This window comes from Microcaecilia unicolor, chromosome 11 (genome assembly GCF_901765095.1).
Source record: "Microcaecilia unicolor chromosome 11, aMicUni1.1, whole genome shotgun sequence".
Classification (NCBI taxonomy): Eukaryota; Metazoa; Chordata; class Amphibia; order Gymnophiona; family Siphonopidae; genus Microcaecilia; species Microcaecilia unicolor.
Window position 1 is genome coordinate 195,560,917 of NC_044041.1, and position 18,471 is coordinate 195,579,387.

General features: G+C 46.4%; 1 protein-coding gene across 4 annotated transcripts in view; it reads right to left on the reverse strand.

Annotated features, from left to right (window-relative positions):
* Positions 1-3,044: 3,044 nt before the first annotated feature.
* The window catches only part of MAN1C1 (mannosidase alpha class 1C member 1), an 85,949-nt gene continuing 70,522 nt past the window's right edge, over positions 3,045-18,471 (reverse strand). For 3 of the 4 annotated variants that reach the window (XM_030218791.1, XM_030218792.1, XM_030218793.1), the window contains exons 10-13: positions 18,116-18,335; positions 12,458-12,630; positions 9,454-9,569; positions 3,045-5,657 (exon numbers count right to left, since the gene is read on the reverse strand). In XM_030218791.1, the coding sequence (XP_030074651.1) occupies positions 5,537-5,657; positions 9,454-9,569; positions 12,458-12,630; positions 18,116-18,335 (630 nt within the window). In that variant the 3' untranslated portion in view covers positions 3,045-5,536. Of the gene's footprint in view, positions 5,658-9,453; positions 9,570-12,457; positions 12,631-18,115; positions 18,336-18,471 lie in introns of those variants that run through there. The other variant, XM_030218794.1, reaches the window with a different exon arrangement.

Below are 18,471 nucleotides of genomic sequence, written 5' to 3' on the forward strand. Positions count from 1 at the left end.
TCATGTGTGCAGGGCACATGCGTGTGCCAGGATTGCATTACCCCCCCCCCCCACACACACACATTGCTCCCACCTCTGCTACATGGTGAAAATAAGAGTTATAAAATTATTCTTTACTGAAATCAAAATCAGTTTATAGTCACAGTTCGACAGACAGCAATGGGAGTCAGAGGCTGGCAATTCACATCCAAACAAAATACAGAAAGCTTACAATATTCAGCAAGTGCGAGTGTAGGCAACGCCAGTCCTGAGAACTGCAGCCAGATCTGGTTTTATTCCTGCCTACACTTGGTTCCAAGACCCCGAGCTCCGGTTACAGAGAGAAGCGGGTCTGCCTCCACTTTTGAGGCCCATATCTACATCTTTTTTATCTTTAAAACGTTCCCTCTACAGTTACAGCCACTTTGGAAAACTGGGGGCTGGGTGCGAACCCGCTTTATCCTGCTCGTTTCTTTTCTGTTTATCGGCTCCTCTTGCCTGAAAAAAGAATGAACACCTTAGCAGGAGTGACCCGAGCTAGAATCGTGCCCTGTGCAACACACCTCTGAGTGCCCCACCCTGCTCACTGTGCTACGGCCACTGCAGGAGAGCCAATGAACGGGAAACAATTTTTGAACCTCCTTCTCCCTTGTGTGGCCACACTGCAAACACAGCCTGAAGCTTAGAATGTCTTTTTCTATATCTGATATTACCAGACACTTAGCTGAGTCATGAGACATAGAGGGGCATAATCGAACGGGGCGCCCAAGTTTTCCTGAGGGCGCCCTCGCAGGACGTCCCGGCGAAGGGGCGGGGAAACCCAGATTATCGAAACAAGATGGGTGGCCATCTTTGGTTTCGATAATACGGTCGGGGATGCCCAAATCTCAACATTTAGGTCGACCTTAGAGATGGTCGACATAAATGTTGAGATGGTCGACCTTAGAGATGGTCGTCCCTGGTTTTTGGCCATAATGGAAACCGAGGATGCCCATCTCAAAAATGACCAAATCCAACTCATTTGGTCGTAGGAGGAGCCAGCATTCATAGTGCACTGGTCCCCCTGACATGCCAGGACACCAACCGGGCACCCTAGGGGACACTGCAGTGGACTGATGCACTAACTGAACGGAAAAAGCCCTTCCCTTAGCGATTCGGAAAGGACCGGGCATGCTTGAAGGAAATCGCATGCAAATGAGCTGCTCGCTGTTAGCTCATTTGCACACGATTTCCTTCCTAAGGAGGGGAAGCCAGTGCAGAGCAGCCAAGCAGTATGCATGGCTGCTCTGTGCATACCAAAGACGGCTTCATACACGCAGACAAGCTGCGTGTATAACAGCTGTCTACAACCTTAAAAACACACAAGTCCAGGTGAAAACATCCATTTTTGAGTATAGGTGAAGGACGTCCAGGTGTTGGGTGCCTTTGCTATGCCTCTGTCCCTGCAACGGGCAGTTGAGGATGTCCAAAATGTGGATGTTTCTGTGAGAAGGATGTCCATGCCTTTGCTATGCCTCCGACACCCCCTTTATTTATTTATTTGGATTTTGGATCACAAGTAGCAGCAGTGGGATTTGAACTGGCCACCTCTGCATTGCAAGACCAGTGCTCTAACCACTAGGCCACGCCTCCACTCCAGAATCTTAGGCCACTCCTCCACTCCAGAATCTTGCTATTCTTTGGGGTTCTACATGGAATGTTGCTACTCTTTGAGAGTCTGGAATCTTGCCACTCTTTAAGATTCCAGAATCTTTATTTATTTAGATTTTGCTCACACCTTTTTCAATAGTAGCTCAAGGTAAGTTACATTCAGGTACTCTGGGATATTTCTCTGTCCCAGGAGGGCTCACAATCTAAGTTTGTACCTGAGGCAGTGGAGGGTTAAGTGACTTGCCCAACATCACAAGGAGCAGCAGCGGGATTTGAACTGGCCACCTCTGCATTGCAAGACCAGTGCTCTAACCACTAGGCCACTCCTCCACTCCACTCCCTTGAAATTTGTCCAAAATGTTTGAAAGAAGGAAGTCCATGCCTTCGCTATGCCTCCGCTGACACACACACACCTCCTCCCCCAGGGACCTGCATACTGCTGCGATGGAGCGGAGTATATTTGAGGCTGGCAAAAAAAGTTTTTAAAGTTGTTTTTTCCAGGTTGGGAGGGGGTTAGTCAACATTGGGGGAGTCAGGGGAGGTCATTCCCGATTCCTTCCGGTGGTCATCTGGTCAGTTCGGGCACCTTTTTGAGGCTTGGTCGTAATAAAAAAATGGACCAAGTAAAGTCGGCCAAGTGCTGATCATGGACGCCTTTCTTTTTTCCATTATCGCTCAAGGACGACCATCTGTTAGGCACGCCCCAGTCCCGCCTTCGCTACGCCTCCGACACGCCCCCGGGAACTTTGGTTGTCCCTGCGACGAGAAGCAGTTGGGGATGCCCAAAATCAGCTTTCGATTATGCCGATTTGGGCGACCCTGAGAGAAGGACGCCCATCTCCCGATTTGTGTCGAAAGACGGGCGCCCTTCTCTTTCAAAAATAAGCCTGACAGTAACTTAACACAGTAGATGATGGCAGACAAAGACCTCTATGGTCATTCAGTCTGCACAAGATAAACTCATAGTAAAAGGTATGATGTGATACCACATACATATACTTGATCTCGATTTGTCCTTGCCATTTTTAGGGCACAGACCGTAGAATTCTGCCCAGCACAGGCTTTACTTTCCAATTATCAGTGTTACCATCTAATTACTGCTAATCTTGTTTGGTTCCATGCCTTCTATGCAGGATTCCTTTGTGTTTATCCCACACATCAGGGGCGTAGCTACTATGGGGCCACGGGGCCCTGGACCCCCTGCCGTGACCCTCTCGACCCCCCCTTCCCGCCGCCAACCCTCCCCCGCCGCCGTCGCGTACCTCGGCCGCGCGGTGTTGCTTGCTGAATGATCTGATCAAGTTTCTGTGCGTGCGTCTGACATCCTGCACGTACAACAGATTCAAACTTGATCAGATCATTTGGCAACACCGTGTGGCCGAGAAGAGGACTTTGGCTGGCGGGGGTTTGGGTCCCCCGCCAGCACAGGTAAGCGGTGGGAGAGGGTTGGTGGCGGGAAGGAGGGGTCGAGAGGGCTGTGGTGTCGGCGTCGGGAGGGGGTGAAAGTTGGCGGCAGCGGGCGGGGGGAGGGCGCTAAAATGTGCCCCCTCACCTCGGGCTCTGGATTCACCTCCTGTCGAAGTCTGGCTATGCCCCTGCCACTCATAAACCCCCGGATTCTATATATCGAGCCGAGAGAGTGACTGTCTGATTGACATCAACTAAAAAACACATCCTAATCCACATACAAGGTTCAGTAAGTATGTAGGAGAAAGGACTAGCCATTAACTTGAGCAGGGTGGAGGGAAGGGGGTGGGGGCTCAAAGCAACAGAGCAACACTGTGTCAGTGACTGGAACGAGGTCTCATTTTTGCACAGGCTTATCAGTAGAGAGATGGCTTCCACGTTAAGCACTGTGTTAAAAGATCATTCAGTAGGTCCTGCTGAAAATCTGTATTGATGTGTCTGGAAAAACCAAGCATACTGGTAGCCTTTGAGGCAAAGTTATTTAGGTTGCCTAAGTGTTTGAATGTGAAGACCGAACATCACATCCCAAAAACACATTCTGCAGTAAAGTCAATTACGAGATGAATTATTGCCTACACGCTTGTTAAGGTAACAAGGGAATCAGTCTGTCTAGTTTATATTAAATTAGCATTTTAATAGCGAGCGCTTCAGAGGCTTAACCAACCACATCAGGCAACCCATTTAACAGCAGTGAGCATTTTATCCACGAAACCTGACCACAGAAAGGAAAAATTATTACAAAAGCTTCACAGCATTGAAATACCCTCATTGGTCCCCCTCCCCAGCACATCCATGAAACAAAACATTAAAAAGGTTACTTGAGTAGCCTCATTTGCAATTTCCATGTGCAAATTCCAGCCATTTGCATGCAGGGCAGGATTAATTCTTCGGTGGGCCCCTCATCATAATGTATAATATATTTTAAAACTCCCCAAAATGGGGCCCCCGTATGGTCCTGAATGCAGTGGACAACCAACAATCAGGGAAGCAGCACTGCCAAGTGGAAGACAGTGCACAGGGGCATAAGGAGAACAGACTTCCGAGGGGCATGAGCGACTGGCATCCTGCACCCCCCCCCCCCTTCTTTCTAACAACAGCTGACTTACCAAACCTCTGTCCTGGGAAACATTAAATCACACACCCGAGAGGCCCCTCCTCTTAAACACTGGGCCCTAGGCGCATGCCTGGCTTGCCTATGCTTTAATCCTGCCCTGCTTATATGTAAATGACATCCACGTGTACATGGTGATTTTAGACAGGGCTCGTGTCCATAATATGCAGAAATTGCGAGTTGGGAGTATGGTTTGGAAAGTCAAAAACCTACAGGTGCGGTCCTTGTTTCATAAAGAGAATGCACATGTAAGCGCAAGCTGCCAACTGGATCCAGAGTTGCAGAACAGGGTTGATCCAGTTCTGGATTTATCCCATTGAATGCAGGGACTTGTAAGGAAAGCAAGACTACAAGTCCCAGCATGCACTGTTCTGAGACTCCGAATCCAGTTGGCAGCCTTGGTGTAGAAACTAATACTTTCACGTGGGGATTTACAGCTGCTCCATGGCACATATAGATTTTTTTTTTTTTAAAGTGCTTGTCTCGGCCAGCCCCTTTACAGGAGGCATTAAGCGAGGTCTCCCCCTTAATCCCTCATTCTTTATTTCCCCCTCCAAACTGAAAATGAAGATTGTGGCCTCTGTATTTAATTAGCAGCATTCGCCGACAAAGTGGCTGACAATAATGTGGGATGCACCAATTCATATGTGTATAAATCGCCAAGTATCTTTGTAAAATGGATGGTCCTGTTGCACATGCCGGCAAACACACATGGACTCCTGAAGGTATTTTAGAAAAAAACATCCTTTTCTAAAATCTCACCAGAATTGGGTAACATCCTGACCCGGACATCTCAATTCGGATCTCTATATTCTATGTAAAACGGAGACTCCACGCGTGGTAAAACATTATTTGACAGCAAGCCACAAGGACACATCATTTCAGCTTCCAGGTCCCAGTGGACGATTCTTTTGCCTGTTACGAGGAATCTGTTTTTTTTTTTTTTGAAAACGCATTCATAAAAAGTGACAAAATTCAAAATATAATCTATGGCAGGGAAATAAAAGCTAAAAAGGAAAAGGAGATTATTGAATGAGAAATGTCCAGTCTCTGGTGAGAAACAGGTCAGTGATACATTCATCCTTTTTAGGAATACGAAGGGTGCCCTTTTTCACATGGTCCACCGTCAATTTGTGCAACTATATCGTGAGTTCTTCGTGTCTCCTTACAGGAGAAAGGAATTTGCTTTTTAGGTGCATTTTGTCCACATTGGTGACACCATCAGGAAACAAAGCTGTCCCCAAAACACCATTTCAGGAACACAGAAAGAATATATCCTTTTCTGGAAAGGACAATCATCAGCCAGTTATACTGAGACAGAAGAGAGGCTCACAGCTGCTCCCCTATTTTAATGGTGACATGGTTTATAGGGAGCGGGTGGGCTTCGGTGTTGAATACCCAATCTTCCAGAGACAGCACGTCATCTTCCGAGAACAGGAGATAGAGGTACCTGCATCAACAAACAGGAACAAAGCAAAAAAGATGGAAGAAATTAGAAACCCAGCAGCACAGAGAAAGCAGCCGTGCGTCTTCAGGTTTCGCCCTGGATGTTCTGCATTACGGACTGGGTTTCCATAGTTTTTGGTTGCTGAGAATCCACAGAAAGGTTCATGTTTCTAAAACACAGTTGGGATTTTATCATGTATAAACAGGGAGTTATGCACGGTGAATCAGCCTTAAATGCGCCATGCGAATTTTCAGCCGTACATCATTTTATTGCAAATGTAAAATTACCAACACAGAATTCCAAGAAGAAGGGGACCCCACAGCCCAAAATAAACTTACCTCAAAGAAACATTAAATATGAGGCAAGACACTATCTCAGGCTACACCTCCCACATTGCTAAAAAAAAAGTGATCTACTCTGCAGACCTAGGAACCAAACGGTGGAACTCCTTAGCACCCAAAATAAGAAATGTACAGGAATATACTAGATTCCGCAAAATCCTCAAATCGTTCCTATTCAAACAAATCCTCACAAAGAACAACCATATTGCAAAAAACTAATTATGACCCGAATTGGTTATTACTCTATTTACCATTAACTTTTTCTTTGCTTCATGTACAATTTCTCATTCATAATAGATTTTCTAAATGCTAAACATCCATCGTTATCCCAATATGTTTATGATACTGTATTGCAAAATTGGATTCTTACAACAAAGTACTTTCTTATGCATTATTCTTTGTTATGTATTTTATACTGTTTATTGTAAGCCACATTGAACTCAAATTTGTTTGGGATAATGTGGGATATAAATGTCACAAATAAATAAGTAAAATAAATAAATAAATCCTTCCATCCCCATTTCTGAACAGGTATATTTACAACGACACATTCAGTCACATAGGGGTCCTTACTAAGGTGCGCTGAAAAATGACCCGCGCTGGTGTAGACGTGTGTATTAGACGTGCGCAGGTCCATTTTTCAGCGCACCTACAAAAAAGGCCTTTTTTGTTTTTGGCCGAAAATGGACATGCGGCAAAATGAAAATTGGCGTGCTTCCATTTTGGGCCTGAGACCTTACCGCCACCCACTGACTTAGCGGTAAGGTCTCACACGTTAACCAGGCAGTAATCATCAGCGCACGTACAATGCCGATTACCACCCGGTTAGCGCCGAAAGGAGAATAAAAAATATTTTCTGGTGCGCAGAACGGACATGCATCAAAAATGAAATTACAGCCTGGGCTACGCGGTAGCCGGGTGGCAGTTCAAAACTGACGCATGTAGGATGCGCGTATGCACCTACGCGGCTTCGTAAAAAAGGCTCCTTAACTACTCAAAGTCAGCTTGTGTGCATATCGTGCTCGTGAACATTCAATTGCTCCCGTATATTCTGCAATGTAGGTGTATTAACGAAAATTTGCCCTAAACCTCCAAATTCTATTACAGCTCATTTTACAAGGAGAAAGAAATATAAAAAATGGAACGCTACTAAGAATTACGTTTATGGGTTTCAAGAATCTTTTTTTACCTAAGTATGTAATCTGGAAGTCCCCTTGCATTCCATTTTTATTTCCAGAAAACGATAAACTACTGTTTGATTTCTTAGTTTCTGTGGCATTGAAATTAATAATATCGCATTGAGTGGAGGAGTGGCCTAGTGGTTAGGGTGGTGGACTTTGGTCCTGGGGAACTGAGGAACTGAGTTCGATTCCCACTTCAGGCACAGGCAGCTCCTTGTGACTCTGGGCAAGTCACTTAACCCTCCATTGCCCCAGGTACAAATAAGTACCTAAGCCGCATTGAGCCCGCCATGAGTGGGAAAGCGCGGGGTACAAATGTAACAAAAATAAAATAGATACTATTGGAGATTCTACATGGAATGTTGCTATTATTGGAGATTCTACATGGAATGTTGCTATTCCACGAGCAACATTCCATGTAGAAGGCTGCGCAGGCTTCTGTTTCTTTGAGTCTGATGTCCTGCACGTCCGTGCAGGACGTCAGACTCACAGAAGCAGAAGCCTGCGTGGCCACATTGGTGATCTGCAAGGGCCGACGTCTACATGGAATGTTGCTAGTGGAATAGCAACATTCCATGTAGAATCTCAAATAGTAGCAACAGTGGAGGAGTGGCCTAGTGGTTAGGGTGGTGGACTTTGGTCCTGGGGAACTGAGTTTGATTCCCACTTCAGGCACAGGCAGCTCCTTGTGACTCTGGGCAAGTCACTTAACCCTCCATTGCCCCACGTAAGCCGCATTGAGCCTGCCATGAGTGGGAAAGCGCAGGGTACAAATGTAACTAAAATAAAAAAAAATTGGAAAGATAACGCTCAAGTCAATGTTATCCTTTGGTGGAACTGGATTTTATTAGACAAAAAATATGAGCAGTCTGCAATAAACTCTATTCCTGGACAAAAAATTAGTCATCAGAAATGGAAAACTCTAGACCTTTTTCTCTCATATGCAGCTTAAAGTTCTAGAACTGATTTGCTTGAACTCAGCTTTGTATGCCTTATCATATTGTGCATTGGCACGTTGTTGTTTTTTTTTTTTTTCTCTTGTTAGATGTATCAAAAATTTAATATATAAAAAAAAAGAATTACGTTTATGAAACATAATGTCGTGGATAAACTCTACTAACTCCTACCTTTTCCCCAGTTACCATCTCTAAGAATTAAGTCAATTTTCTTCATTGGGTAGGTTCCAACAACACATAGGGGCTGATATTCAAACCGCAGGAGTTAACCCCGCTAACTCCCACGGTCAGCGCTAAACCTGGATATGCAATGCCTGGCCATTTCCAGTAACCAGCACTGAATATTCGGTTTATTTTTGGCCAGTTTGAACATAACTGGCTAAGCTGATAGTCAGACTTAGCCGGTTAAGTTCAAACTGGCCAAATAGACCCCATGTATTCACGCAGCCAAATATAGGGGCCTACGCACGCCCAACGCGGGCCAATTCGGCCCACATGGCCCAGGCAGTAATTTCGTTTTTTCACACGCGTCCACTACGCGTGCCAGAAAATTTCCAGCGTGCAGCGCTAACCAGACACTAATTGGCACTGTATGCGCACAGACGATTACCGGTTAACGCGTGAGACCTTACCGCTAAGTCAACGGGTGGCGGTAAGGGCTCAGGCCCAAAATGGACGTGCGCTAATTTTAATTTTGCCGCATGTCCATTTTCAGCTCCCCCCAAAAAGGCCTTTTTTGCAGGCGTGCTGAAAAATGGACCTGCACGCGTCCAATACACGTATCTACAACAGCGCAGGCCATTTTTCGGTGCACCTTAGTAGAAGGGCCCCATAGCCTCTAAAATGGGGCTGAAGATTGGCGGATAGCTGGTTATAACTCCCAATGTAACTGTCAATTCACTAGCCGCTATTCAGTGGGTTAGCTAGTTACAAGGCATTCAACCAGCCAGGTACGAGTTACGAGACATTTAACCAGCCAGATACTGATCCTGACCGGTTAAATGCTTTGAACATGGGGGGGGGATACTGATTACCATTCAAAGACATCAAGCATTTACGTGGAAATCTCAAGCAAGTCAACTTATGCCAGGCACTGACCTGACGTAAGTGGAAGCTTTACTCTAGTATTTTACAATGGTTTAGGTGTGCCCAGAAGCTGGTACAGAATTGATGCTGAGCCCCCTATAGGCCCCCTATAGGCCGTAGCACCAACTCGCATAGAAGATGCTTTCTTAAATGAACCTGCTACAAAGGAAGCGATGCCATCCTTCCGTAACTGCTGCACACACAGATTCAGTAATTCTGCAAGGTTTGTACTCACTTCAGGGTCTCAGCTAGGAAAAAACTCTGCTGCACGTTATCGTGGCTTGGCGTTGTGCTGTAAACATCACGAATCCCAGAAAACCCAGTGTCTATTCTGCAGTATTTCTCCAGTGCCTAGAAACAGACAAAGTCATTCCTTTATTGAGCAGACTAGCCGTTATGCCCGTTAAAACGGGCGAGATTTCCAACTACCCTCCTCGCCAGGTCGCCGCCGCCCCTTCCCCCCCCCTCGAGGTCGCCGCTACAGTCCCGTCCCCCCTCCCCCCGGAGTCGCCGGCCCGGGCCCTCTCTTCGCGATTCAACTTACAGCGCCGAAACCGCAGCAGGCAGATCAGCTGAGCTGCCATTGGCCTTCCTTCTCTGCCTGTGTCCCGCCCACGTGTGACGTAGCGTCGGCGAGGGCAGGACAGAGGAAGGGAAGGCCGACGGCAGCTCAACTGATCTGCCTGCTGCGTTTTCAGCGCTGTAAGTTGAATTGTAAAGAGGGCCCGGGCCGGGTGGAGGGGGCGGCAGCGGTGACTCCGATTGGGGGAGGAGCGGTAGCGACCTCGGCGGTTCCCTCCCTTCCTCCCCTTCGCGCAGTTTCCCTCTCTGTCCCGCTCCCGTCATCACGTATTGATGCAGGGGCGGGACAGAGAGGGAAAGTCTCTACTGCGCATTTGCGGGTGAGTACGGTCACTCGCAATTTATATGATTGATGCTCACACAGCTGGATCCATCTACTAGGCAATTAAACGAGCCACTGAGTCTGCCTGGCAGACTGCAGGTGTGGTGAGGACTAGAAGCTCAGGCAGAAATGCAGAGGCTCACACAGTCAGCTCTTCTGGACGGGCTTCATAGGAGAGACCAAGGAGGGCTGATGTTCAAGCAACATCTTCTGGTTAGATATGGAAGGGTACTGGCTGTGAACTAAATACCTGAACAAGAAAATTGTAAACCGCTTAGGTCTAGGCGGTATAAAAAAACTGAAAAGAAATAAGAACTATAATAAATAGGGGATCTTATTGTCTGCCTACCTAAGATAGTGCAGTAAAGGACCAAACCTGTCCTGGATTCCTTACAAGCAGTCACAATCTACAGCGGGCAATCTGCACATGTCCTTATGAAGGTGGGCAGAAATGTAGATGGCGTGTTTGGTCCTTTTTCTGCCACTAAGTACTGGGCCGTTGAATTCCTGATGTTTTTCTACATCTGACCCTAATACAGATGGTTACAAGGCTACGAACTCTGTGGCTACTTCAGGTGCAAGGGCTACTCAGTTATTTAACTAGTGGAGGAGTAGCCTAGTGGTTGGTGCAGTGGACTTTGATCCTGGGGAACTGAGTTCGATTCCCACTGCAGCTCCTTGTGACTCTGGGCAAGTCACTTAAACCTCCATTGCCCCTGGTACAAAATAAGTACCTGAATGTATGTAAACCGCTTTGAATGTAGTTGCAAAAACCTCAGAAAGGCAGTGTATCAAGTCCCAGTTCCCTTTCCCTTATGACATCACAATATCTGAGCCAAGTATCGGGCAATCAAGCCATTGTGACATCACTGATGAGGTTGGCTCTTATTGGTGGAATGAGTGGAGGAGTAGCCTAGTGGTTAGTGCAGTGGACTTTGATCCTGGGGAACTGAGTTCGATTCCCACTGCAGCTCCCTGTGACTCTGGGCAAGTCACTTAACCCTCCATTGCCCCTGGTACAAAATAAGTACCTGAATGTATGTAAACTGCTTTGAATGTAGTTGCAAAAACCTCAGAAAGGCAGTGTATCAAGTCCCATTTCCCTATTTGAGATTCTACATGGAATGTTGCTATTCCACTACCAACATTCCATGTAGAAGCCTGCCCTTGCAGATCAGCAATGCGGCCGCGCAGGCTTCTGTTTCTGCGAGTCTGATGTCCTGCACGTCATTGCTGATCTGCAAGGGCAGGCTTCTACATGGAATGCTGCTAGTGGAGGAGTAGGCCAGTGGTTAGTGCAGCGGACTCTGATTCTGGGGAACTGGGTTCAATTCCCACTGCAACTCCTTGTGACTCTGGGCAAGTCACTCAACCCTCCATTGCCCCTGGTACAAATATATGTAAACCGCTTTGAATGTAGTTGCAAAAACCCAGTGGCGTACCAAGGGAGGGTGGTGGGAGCGGTCCACCCCGGGTGTCAACGGGTGGGAGGGGTGCTCTGCTGGTGAGTCCCTACCAGCTCCATCCACCTGGCAGCTGTGTGGTGCGGCGCCTCATATCTGCCCTGCTGTAAGAGAAGAAAATCGCCTCGTTGGCCCTTCCCTCACTCTGTCCCGTCCTCGAGGAAATAGGATGTTACATCAGAGGGCGGGACACAGTGAGGGAAGGGCCGACAAGGCGATTTTCTTCTTTTACAGCAGTGCAGAGTTGTGCGAGGCGCCGGGTGCAGGTGGGGACTGGGTCGGGGGGGGGGGGGGGTGCCGCTGTGTTACGCTGGGGGGGGGGGGGGGGGTGCTGCCATGTTACACCGGGGGGGGGGGGGGGGGGTGCCATGTTGCCCTGCAGCTGGGGGGGGGGGGGAGTGTGCACAGCAGCGATCTGCCCCGGGTGGCAGTGAACCACAGAACGCGACTGCAAAAACCTCAGAAAGGCAGTATATCAAGTCCCAGTCCCATTTCCCATCAAATAACAGCAGGCCAAGAGGGCACATCCTCTCTTTTGCTGATACAGTGATTATCCTCAGCCTGGAGCCAGGCATGAGAGCATCATCCGAACTTGCAAACATGGGTCTGATATAAGCCAGCAAACTTCACCTTTCAGCAAAGACCGACTCCTCCCCCTCCCCAGGGGCTGTGAACAGCTCTGGGCAACATATTCAATCCCAGCTGACCCAAGATTCAACTCAGGGCTCAAACTGGAAACTAAACAGCGGTCAAACCCTCACCAGATTTAGTTTGAATTAAGTCATTTTAACTTCCCAGCTTTCACTCCCTCTTTTCACATTTCTTTACAAACAGAAGCGCTGCCTTCAGGGGCAGCAGGGCACCCTCCCTACCTGGACAACCTCCCAGCCCCAAGCCCTGTACTTGGGGTCGTGCGTCAGCCTCCACATGTACATGTAGCTCTCTACCACCTCCGGCCGCAGAATGTAATACCTCTCGCTGAGCCGGGTGGCTGTCGCTTCTACCCCGGAATCAAATCGGAAGGCTTCCGGACCAAGATTGGTATCTAAAGGGGTAGAGAAAAATCAAACAAAAAAAAAAATCTGTCAGTCTGTCATGTTTGTGAGTGCCAGTCCTATCAGCTGGTCATGCTTGAGTCAACATTGAGACAGAGGTGCTCAGCGTTTATGTTTCAACATTTTTATTGATGGAACCATATAAATTCACAAACAACAGTTCCAAGTATAACCATAACAATCAGTAGACGCTGAATAGCTACCGAACAGAGATATGCCAAAGGTTTTACATTTTCCACCCCCCACCCCTCCCCCAAACCCCACCCCCCAACTAAGATGAAATACACATCTTGATATAACCTCTTGTCTTATTAAATGCGACAGGTGCGATTCCCCATCTGTCCTACAACCCAAAGGTAACAGAACGTCATTGCACACAATTCAAACCAACAGAATCCAAGACTCTCCAGGATTAACATAAATCAAAAGCAAATCACTTATCTCTATTCACACCTGACTAAACCACCCCAGTGCCTTCTCCTCCCCACCCCCCTCCCTGTTACATGCACATAGATCAGCAATTCAAAATATAACTTCTTCCTTTATGAGGTAGAGTAACCCAAAGTGGCTGCCACCTAACCCAAAACCGAGTCCCTGGAACACTATGGTGGTCAGCGTTTATATAAACACCGAATGACATGACTAACGTAGACCTTGACATTCAGCGCCAGCCGAAACGCAGATAACGGAGTAGAGGAGAACCAGAGACCAGGGTTGAAATCTTACTGACAGTCCAAGATGGCAAGTCACTTAACCTTCCATTGCTTCAGATATAAGCTTAGGGGTCCTTTTACTAAGCTGCGGTAAAAAGTGACCCTTAGCACTTTCTTGAATGGGTCTCTCCCCTACGCTGTCCATTTTTACCACACCTGTAAAACGGCCAATTTTCTATTTTTTTTTCAATTAACAGCCATGCACTAATGCTGTCATTAGAGCGTGCCCATGTTGGAAAATTATCACGTGAGGACTTTCCATCACCCATTTTGTAGGCTTTAAGGGATCATGTGGTATTCCTGCGCTAATCAGTTAGCGTGCATCTATGTAGACGCACTATTAGCGCAAGAATGCCCACTCTCCGCCCCCCACAAATATTTTTTAGTGTGCGGATCCCAGACGCAGATTTGGAACCTAACGCAGCTTCGTAAAAGAGCGCCTAAGATTGTAAACCCTACGGGACAGGGAAATACCTCACGTACCTGAATGTAACTCACCTTGAGCTACCACTGGAAAGATGTGAGCTAAAACAGTACTGAATAAGTATCCAGAAATTATATGGGTGTAGCTGATGTTCTGTGTCATGCATGCATAGCTAATCAGGGACATAAGAATAGCCATACTGGGTCAGACCAATGGTCCATCCAATTAGTAGCAACATTTCATGCTACCCATCCCAGGGCAAGCAGTGGCTTCCCCTATGTCCATCTCAATAACTGACTATGGACTTTTCCTCCAAGAACTTGTCCAAACCTTTTTTAAACCCAGCTATAATAACTGCTATTACTACATCCTCCAGCAACGAGTTCCAGAGCTTAAATATTCTTTGATTGAAAAAAATATTTACATGTAATTTAACTGAGTGCCCCCTGGTCTCGGTACTTTTAGAAAGAGTGAAAATTCGATTCACTTCTACCCATTCTACACCACTCAGGATTTTGTAGACCTCAATCATATCTCCCCTCATCTGTCTCTTTTCCAAGCTGAAGAACCCTAACCTCTTTAGCCTTTCCTCATACGAGAGGAGTTCCATCCCCTTTATCATTTTGGTTGCTTTTAACTCCTAACCCTTATTCACTTGTTCAGAACCCTTATTTTATCATCCTCACTTTAATATTACCTTATCTCTTGTTTGTCTGTCCTAATTAGATTGTGAGCTCTGTCGAGCAGGGACTGTCTCTTCATGTTAAAGTGTACAGCACTGCATACGTCTAGTAGCGCTATAGAAATGATAAGTAGTAGTAGTAGTCTTTGGGATTCTGGAATCTTGCTACTCTTTGGGATTCTGCAAAGTATTTTGCTACTCTGGGATTTCGGAATCTTGCTGCTCTTTGGGATTCTACATGGAATCTTGCTACTCTTTGGGATTCCAGAATCTTGCTACTCTTTGTCCTTATCCATTATTTGTCCTGTTTGTGTGGCCTAATTAGATTGTAAGCTCTGTCGAGCAGGGACTGTCTCTTCATGTTGAAGTGTACAGCGTTGCGTACGTCTAGTAGCGGTATAGAAATGATAAGTAGTAGTAGTCTTTGGGATTCCGGAATCTTGCTGTTCTTTGGGATTCTGCACGGAATCTTGCTACTCTTTGGGATTCCGGAATCTTGCTACTCTTTGTCCTTATCTCTTATTTGCCCTGTTTGTCTGTCCTAATTAGATTGTAAGCTCTGTCGAGCAGGGACTGTCTCTTCACGTTCAAGTGTACAGCGTTGCGTACGTCTAGTAGCGGTATAGAAATGATAAGTAGAAGTAGTAGGAGGAGGTTGCTCTTCTTTGAAACTTTTCTAATTCCAAAATATCGTTTTTGAGAAATGGCCACCAAAACTCAACACAATACTCTAGGAAAAGGTAGGACCTGCTATTCCATGCTCCTGCTTACCCAGTTAGCCATGTGGACACCAGTACTGAACATCACTGGTGCCAGCAGCCCAGATTCTGCCTCCGAATCAGCCCAGCACTGCCCAGACAATGCCACAGAAGTCGGAGGGTATCTCCAGCGGCACTGCCCCTGAACATCTCCTCCTGACCCATTGAGAAGGAAACTCTCCTGCCTGGTTGAATCACTTTGACTACTGGGTCCAATATTTTTCTATAACAGACCTTTATGTCACATCAGGAAGATGGGGAGGAAGGTGGCACAAGACGCTCTCCTCGCCCCTGAGCAAGCTGTTTCCAGTTTCTTACCAAATGGCACTGGCCAGTTCTGCTCTGCTTGGTGGTAGAGTCAATCTTGGTTTTCATAAATTAATCAGGGGCTCCCAGGATCCCTCTCTGCCACCATCGTTGCTCCCCTCCCCAGGTGTCCAACGGCAAAAAAATATCAAGTGTTTTCTTTATAACAAATACTGCTTTATTTGTGCATTCAGGGGCAGAGTGTGTGGTGCATACCGTGTGGATTTCCAACCTGGGCTGAAGGTGAGTTACAGCTCAGGAATAGCAACTAGGTCCCTGCTCCAGAGGGCTTACAATCTAAGGTGGCATCTAGAGCAATGCAATGTGAAATGCCTTACCCAAGATCAAAAGAACTGTCACTGGCAGGGGGTGGGATTTGAACCCTGGCTTTCTCAGCTCTTAGCTCCCTGCTCTGACAAATTAGGCCACGCCTCCAATGGATCTCAACCAATGACATGGCTCAAGTAGTAGGCAAGAGAACTAACCACCCTAGGCGAACTGCCAGCCTTGCACCCCCTTCAATTAAATGTCCAGCCTTTAGCCCTTCTCCCCTTCCACAACTGTCTAATAATTAAACTCAACAATGATGATCACCCCACAACAATTGTATAAAAAGGCATAATTGAATGTCATACTTTTATTAAATATTTAGGGGCGCCTTTGCTAAAGTTTAGCATGTGCTAACGGATATTACCGTGTGCTAAGTGTCACATGGCCCATAGGTATGAAACAGAATGCACAGCATTTAGAAAAGGAGCCCCTAAACTTGCTGCCTCCCCTCACGAAGCTGCTGCCCTAGGCAACCACTTAGTCTTGCCTAATCGTTGGGCCAGCCCTGTCCATCAGTTCAAACTCTTTTCTAATTTGTGCTTTGAATGCTCTTGGTGCTCCCCAAAACTCCATTCTGTAGGCGGAAAGGGGTCTCCTGAGTTCCCTCTCTCAGCCCTGCCTCTGTGACACAATGGGGTCCTTTTACTAAAGCCGCATAAGCGAATACGCGGGCCCAACATGCGCCATAATGGAGTTACCGCCCGGCTACCGTGTGGCTCTTGCGGTCCGATACGCGTGCCTGAAAAATCACTTGACGCGCTTAGGTCATTACTGCCCGGTCACCGCGTGAGTCTTTACCGCTAGGTCAACGGCTGGCGGTAAAGGTCTCAGACCCAAAATGGACGCGCGGCAATTTTCATTTTGCCGCACGTCCGTTTTTGGCAAAAATTTTAAAAAGGCATTTCTGCCAGGTGCGCTGAAAAATGATTCTGCGTGCACCCAAAACACGCGTCCACATTACCGCAGGCCATTTTTCGGCACACCTTAGTAAAAGGACCCCTAGGCTTAGTACAGGCAGCTTCCATCTTTCCACTGTTTCTTCTTTTTTTTTTTTTAACTTTATTTATTGATTTTAAAGTAACATAATAATTATAAAAACATATAACAGCATATAATATTGAACAATGAAAAACAGAACAGTATGCGCAACATACTTTAGAGAGCTAATTCCCTTCACAAGATACATAGTTGTCTATCAGCGACCATGCTCTATGGAAAGAGGAGATGCAGCCATTTCCTCATATCGCCTATAAGAACACAGCAGATTCCACCATTCGTGATATGATACAAGCTGATTATTCTTCCAATGTAATGCAATCAGATGAAGAGCAAGAGAAATCATTAAGTGTTTAATCTATTCTAACACAAAATTAATTTATAGTGTTACCAGCTATCCCCAGCGATGAAGCAGGATTTTAATCTTTACTTTCCAATTCTGGCTTGATCTTATTTAATGCAATTTTTAGTCATTAGGAGCAAATATACCTTTTAATAAGTAAAGGGCCACTGGGTGGGAAAGCAGAACTAAGAAGAGAATGAAGACCACAAACCGGCAATAGTACAAAAGTACATAAGTATTACCACACTGGGACAGACCAAAGGTCCATCAAGCCCAGCATCCTGTTTCCAACAGTGGCCAATCCAGCTCACAAATACCTAAAAAGATCCCGAAAAAGTTCAATACATTTTAGGATGCTTATCATAAGCAGTGGATTTTCTCAAGGCAATTTAATAATGGTCTATGAACATTTCCTTTAGGAAGCTGTCCAGACCCTTTTTAAATCCCGCTAAGCTAACCGCCTTTACCACATTCTCTGGCAACGAATTCCAGAGTTTAATTACACACTGAGTGAAGAAATATTTTCTCTGATTCGTATTAAATTTATACTTTGTAGCTTCATTGCATGCCCCCTAGTCCTAGTATTTTTGGAAAGAGTAAACAAACAATTCACATCTACCCATTCCACTCCACTCATTATTTTATAGACCTCTATCATATCTCCCCTCAGCTGTATTTTCTCCAAGCTGAAGAGCCCTAGCCGCGTCAGCCTTTCCTCATAGGGAAGTCGTCCCATCCCCTTTATCATTTTCGTTGCCTTTCTCTGTACCTTTTCTAATTCCACTATATTCCCCCATTACACTCTGCGAAGGCCCTTCTTCATTTCACGGGGTCCCACTGCTGCCTATCACCCAGACCCAGGTACAACAGTCCTCAAGCACTGAACCAGGATACAAAGCGGACGCTGGCCGGCATTATTTTACCTGAGCGGGTGTAGGACTCGTGGCAGGTGTGCGTGAGCTCTGCGGCCAGATCCAGGTAATGCTGCTGCTTCTCTTCCTCAGCGTCTTCGGCTCCCAGGGCAATCATGCCCCCTGAGAAACAGGCCAGGTGTCCCATCTTGTGGTCCAAAATACCACCTCGCCATTCTGCGATGTAAGTCAGTCCACCAGCAGACTTCTTTATGAGATTCACTTCTATTGCCTGGGAAGTTGGAACATTTGTGTTTAAAAAAAAATCTTTACGCAGAGCCGCCTGCTTTTTTCAGAATCTCAGCTTCACTAAGGGGTCCTTGTGCTAAGCTTCGTTAGGCTCTAATGTGAGTCAAACACAGGAAACA